At 39.4% G+C, this 6,000-nt stretch overlaps 1 protein-coding gene across 1 annotated transcript; it reads left to right on the top strand.

Moving 5' to 3' along the window:
• Positions 3,157 to 5,761, top strand: LOC109236114. Its single transcript, XM_019402332.1, has 6 exons — positions 3,157 to 3,193; positions 3,363 to 3,567; positions 3,758 to 4,305; positions 4,504 to 5,114; positions 5,242 to 5,252; positions 5,452 to 5,761. The coding sequence occupies exons 1-6, from the start codon at positions 3,157 to 3,159 to the stop codon at positions 5,759 to 5,761; spliced, it is 1,722 nt and encodes a 573-aa protein (XP_019257877.1).

The raw sequence follows: 6,000 nt of genomic DNA on the forward strand, positions 1-6,000 counted from the left end.
TGTTTCCAGGAGACTCTCGGCTCAACAGGAAAAGGCAATAATATCAGAAGAGAAACAAGAGAAAAGACATGTAACAATAAAAGATACCAGAAAGAAAATAGCCACAACAAATAAGTGAAAAGACAATAACACAAAACACCAATGTGAATACAACAAAGACCGCTAAACAAACCTAACGAAACTCTAACAGACTACCCGGTACAAAGAGGGAAGAACTCTCGACTACCCCCTAGCCTACCACCCTAATGCTCGACCTCTACATGTTCCTATCAAGAGCCATGTCCTCGAAAATCTGAAGTCGCGCCATGTCCTGCCTGATCACCTCGCCCCAATACTTCCTAGGCAGCCCTCTGCCTCTTCTCGTACCTGCCAAAGTCAACCTCTCACACCTCCTAACCGGTGCATCTAGGCTTCTCCTCCACACGTGTCCGAACCATCTAAGACGCGCTTCCCGCATCTTGTCGTCCACGGGAGCCACGCCCATCCTCTCCCGAATATCTTCATTCCGAATTTTATCCAGCCTAGTGTGCCCACACATCCATCTCAACATCCTCATTTCTGCTACTTTCAACTTTTGGATATGTGAATTCTTGACTGGCCAACACTCATCTCCATACAACATGGCCGGTCTAACCACCGCTTTATAGAACTTACCTTTGAGTTTCGGTGGCACATTCTTGTCACACAAGACTCCAGACGCTACCCTCCATTTCATCCACCCCACTCCTATACGGTGCGTAACATCCCCATCGATCTCCCCATCTCCCTGGATAATTGACCCTAAGTACTTAAAACTTTCTCTCTTGAGGATGACCTGTGAGTCAAGCCTAACTTCCACATCCGTTTCCCCCGTCACGTTGCTGAACTTACATTCCATATATTCTGTCTTAGTCCTACTCAACTCGAAACCTTTAGACTCTACAGTTTGCCTCCGTACCTCCAGTCTCCTATTAACGTCGCCTCGCGTCTCATCAATCAGAACTATATCATCAGCAAACAACATACACCATGGCACCTCTCCTTGGATATGGTATGTCAATGCGTCCATCGCCAGAGCAAATAAGAACGGGCTGAGCGCAGATCCTTGGTGTAATCCTATAGCCACCTGAAAAGGCTCGGAGTCACCTCCCACAGTCCTAACCCAAGTCATAGCTCCATCATACATATCCTTTATCGCCATAATGTAAGCCACCGACACACCCTTCACCTCCAGACACCTCCAAAGGACGTCCCTAGGGACCTTGTCATATGCCTTCTCTAGGTCAATAAACACCATATGCAAATCCCTCTTCCTATCCCTGTATAGTTCCACCAACCTCCTGATAAGGTGGATAGCTTCCGTAGTAGAACGGCCCGGCATGAACCCGAACTCGTTTTCTGATATAGACACCGCCCTCCTTATCCTCATTTCCACCACCCTCTCCCAGACTTTCATGGTATGACTTAGTAACTTGATACCCCTATAGTTGTTACAATTCTAGATATCCCCTTTGTTCTTGTACACCGGAATCATTGTACTCCACCGCCACTCATCAGGCATCCTCTTTGTCTTGAAGATAACATTAAACAGCCTAGTCAGCCACTCCAAGCCCGCCCTACCCGTATATCTCCAAAACTCTACTGCAATCTCGTCAGGTCCGATTGCTTTGCCCCGAATCATCTTACCCATAACACCCATGACCTCCTCAACCTTAATGCGCCTACAATACCTAAAGTCTCGGTGACTCTTGGAGTGCCCCAATTGCCCTAACACGATGTTTCCATCCCCCTCTTCATTCAGAAGTTTATGAAAGTACGACTGCCATCTTTGCCTAATCTGGGCCTCTTCCATCAATACTCGACCGTCCTCGTCTTTGATACACTTCACTTGATCCAGATCGCGAGCCTTCTTCTCTCTCGCTTTGGCCAATCGGAATAACTTCTTATCCCCACCTTTGCCCCTCAGTTCCTCATAAAGCCGACCAAAAGCAGCAGTCTTAGCCTCTGTGACCGCTACTTTCGCCTCCTTCCTAGCCTCCTTATATCTTTCTCTGTTCGCTCTCCTTTGATCCTCGTCGGTGCTCTCTACTAACTTAATGTACGCTGCTTTCTTGGCTTCTACTTTACCTTGGACCACGTCATTCCACCACCAGTCGCCTTGGTGCCCGCCATAATAGGTATATAAAAGGTAATTATATTAAAAGTTAAGCATGGAGGGTAATATAGTTTACTATATGGCATAGGAATGTAAAAATCTTTTTTTCAATTATATTTGCTGGATAATTGAAAACAAATATCTGAACTTTGCAAACATAGATTCATAGTAGTAGTAGTAGTTTTTGGACCTTAGAGCTGATTTGCTTTGACTAATGAGCTGCCCCATTTCTATTTGGACCGTAACTGATTAGCTTTGAATGTGGACTGACCCAACTCTTGTGGTTGTCATAAAGGAGGAAGGGAATTTTTTCCTATCTATACCATATAAGAAACCTTATTACCAAAAATGTTCATAATTGGTTAATTACCCGCCCAGTCCACAGTTTTACTACAATTTATATACCAATCCATAATTAGGAAGATTCTCCCATTTAAAACGCGCTAAAACGAAGGCACGAAATCTGCGTTTGATTCTTTCCACATTAAATACGAATTTTGAAACGTAAAGAGATCTCATTGCTGCGAAATACTCACATTCACTACAATTCTAAAACAACGCAAGCTTCAGGAGCTCCAGTACTCAATTTGCTTTTACAAATTCTACAACGCAATACAAATTGTAGAATTCAAAATTGTTCTTCATCGACCTCAGTACTCAAATTGTTGACCTATATCTGTTCTTCATCTCTTTTCTCTCAACTACACTAAATCATGTCAAAAATCCCAATAATGCTAAAATTGAATGGAAATTGGGATAACTATGGCAGATTTAGAGATTTTGAAGTTGATGCCATTGTGGTAGATGAGAATGCAAGCTACGGAATTCTGATTTCTACAATTGCAGAACAACTATCGATTGATACATCGGGTAAAATTGTAGAAATCAAATACATTGTTAACGACAATTGTCCTCCAATCGAGATTAGGAATGATATGGGGGTTCGTGTGTATATGGAGACCAAAAAGGACAATAAGAACTTAGGTTCGTATCCTTTATGTATAAGCGTAAGAGATTTCAATATGGAATTGGCAATCACCAACAATAGCACAAGTGCAGGTATGTTTAATTCGACATTGCAGAGAGTTATTGTGTTAGTGTGTTATCTACAATATTACAACATTTATCTACAAATTAACTACAAAAAACAATGTACTGAAGCTCATAAAGCAATGTCGTTTTCAAAATTATCTGCATAGTTACTACATTTATATCTATGTTGCTGCAGGTTCGTCTGGATCACTAATGTTACTTGAAATTCCATCCTCACCAGCTATAGAGGAATATCAAAGTAAAATAATAACTGAATCTACGCAAACATATATTGAAGAAGGACAAGTTTATCAGGACAAGCAAACTGTAGCTGCTGCAATGAAGAATTTTTCTGTGATGCACAAGTTCCAGTTCAGAGTAAAAAGATCAAGTCATAGAAGGTATGGATTTATTTGTGGAGAATAGATCAATAAAAGCAGTGTCTTAGTGAAGATATGTGGTTTTTATACATTGTAGTTAAATTGTAGTTAAACTGTAGTTAATAGTATTTTTGACGAATTTGTGTTAAAACAGTCCTTTTTGTTCCTTCTTCATCTATAGCCTGTATTAAATATTGTATTTTTTTTGTAGCTACTGGCTTATATGCATTGATGAAAACTGTAAATGGCACTTCAAGGCAACGTCACATGATTCGGCAATGTTCAAGATAAGGAGTTTCAGCCGACAACACACATGCTCCTTAATGGACGAAACATTCGTACATCGCAAACGTACTGCAGCTGTAGTTGGTAGCATGGTCGTTCCAAAGTATTGTGATCCTAAGACTGTTTACACACCAAAGGACATACAAACTGACATGTTATCCGAACATGGACTGAACCTAAGCTACATGCAAGCATGGAGAGCCAAGGAAAAGGCTTTGCAGTTTTTGAGAGGGAATCCGTCTGACTCCTACAGAAAATTACCCAAATATTTTTATATTCTTGAGGAGACATATCCTGGTTCTGTTGTTAAATTGAAGAAGGCAGCAGATGATTGCTTCTTATACGCATTTGTTGCTCTTTGTACATCAATAAGTGGTTGGCAACATTGTAGGCCAGTAGTAGTTGTTGATGGGACATTCTTAAAGTCAGCCTACAGGGGGATTATGCTTACAGCAAGCACCATGGATGCAGCAGGTAAAAAATGTAATAATTTTGTAGGCAGTCTGCAAAATGTAGTTAAACTGTAGTTGTATCGTAGTTATTTTGTAGTTAACAGAAAAAAATGTAGATAAATTGTCTATATTATGAATATATATTGTAGTTGTTATTTAAATATATTTTTATATACCTTTTCAGGGCTGCCAATTAATATTTTATGAATTAAAAATGTAGGTACTATATTGCCCTTGGCATATGCTGTGGTTGATTCTGAAAACGACGCGTCTTGGAAGTGGTTCTTTGAGCAATTCAAGGAGGCATATGGTGAAAGACCTTCAATGTGTGTTGTTTCAGATAGGAATGAGAGTATACTGAAGGCAACATCAATTGTCTATCCGGGCATGCCACACTACTCTTGCATGTGGCATATTTGGACAAATATAAGGTCCAAATTCAAGAAGGGACATCTACAATTACATGAATTGTACTTTGCTACAGCACGGTCATACACTCTGGATGAATTTAATGAAAGGATATTGAAGATTGAAGAGGTTGACCCGCGTGTGAAATCTTACCTATATGATATTGGCTATCATAGATGGTCAAGAGTACATGCAACGGTGAATAGAACTTTTACTATGACATCAAACATTGCCGAGTCGTTGAATGCTGTAACAAAAGAGGCAAGAGAGCTGCCAATATATGATCTATTAGAGTATATGAGGACGCTTCTTGAACGTTGGACGAAAGAGAAGTTATTGAAGGCAAAGGGTACTTTCACATACCTTGGGTACAAATTCAACAAAGAATTGGATGACAACAATACATTATCTCAGAAACTAAGGGTAAGATCTGTTTGTTTGGTGGGAAAAAAAATAAATTGCTTAATATGCATTGTTTCCAGAATGTAGATAAACTGTAGTCAATTTGTGAGTAATTGTAGATTGTAGATAAGTTGTAATGTATTTGTAGCTGATTTGTAGGTAAGTTGTGGATAATCCTTTTTAATGATTGATATATTATTATTTCTGTTTGTTCTTCAATTGTAGGTGAGGGCTTCAACAGATCATATACATACTGTGTTAGATGGTGTGAAGCGGTACATTGTGTGTCTAGAAAACAAGAAATGTAGCTGCGGACAATTCCAACTTGATGAACTTCCATGTGCGCATGCTTTGGCAGCATTAAGGCACAGGAAGGAAACATACGAAGACTTTGCTCTCCGTATTACACAAGGAAGAGCCTTCTGCTTACCTATGAAATGCCAGTAAATCCTCTTCCTGATGAAAGCAAATGGGATGTGCCACAACATATTTTGGATGAGGTAGTAAAGCCACCGGCGGGAGATAAAAGGCAGCCAGGGAGACCTCACAAGGAAAGATATAAAACATTTGATGAAATAAAGTCAAAGAAGTACAAGGTGTCATGTGGAAATTGTGGAGGTGAAGGGCATAACAAAAGAACTTGCAAGAATGCGCCCAAAAAGAAATGAATATCATGTATTTAGAATAGTTATTCAAAATAAATGTTAGTGAGTTCAAATTATCCGAGTTTTTTGTGTAATCGTTCAAGTTTTTGAAGATGATTATGAAGTATAATACAATTTCTTTATTTGCATTTAATATGATTTTATGTATTCTGTCAGGCATCTTAATTTGTCATTTTTTATAGCTTAGTTAAACTTTAATATTTACTATATACAAAACAACTGATATTAGTAAAGAATTTATT

Source organism: Nicotiana attenuata, chromosome 12, assembly GCF_001879085.1.
Source record: "Nicotiana attenuata strain UT chromosome 12, NIATTr2, whole genome shotgun sequence".
Classification (NCBI taxonomy): domain Eukaryota; kingdom Viridiplantae; phylum Streptophyta; class Magnoliopsida; order Solanales; family Solanaceae; genus Nicotiana; species Nicotiana attenuata.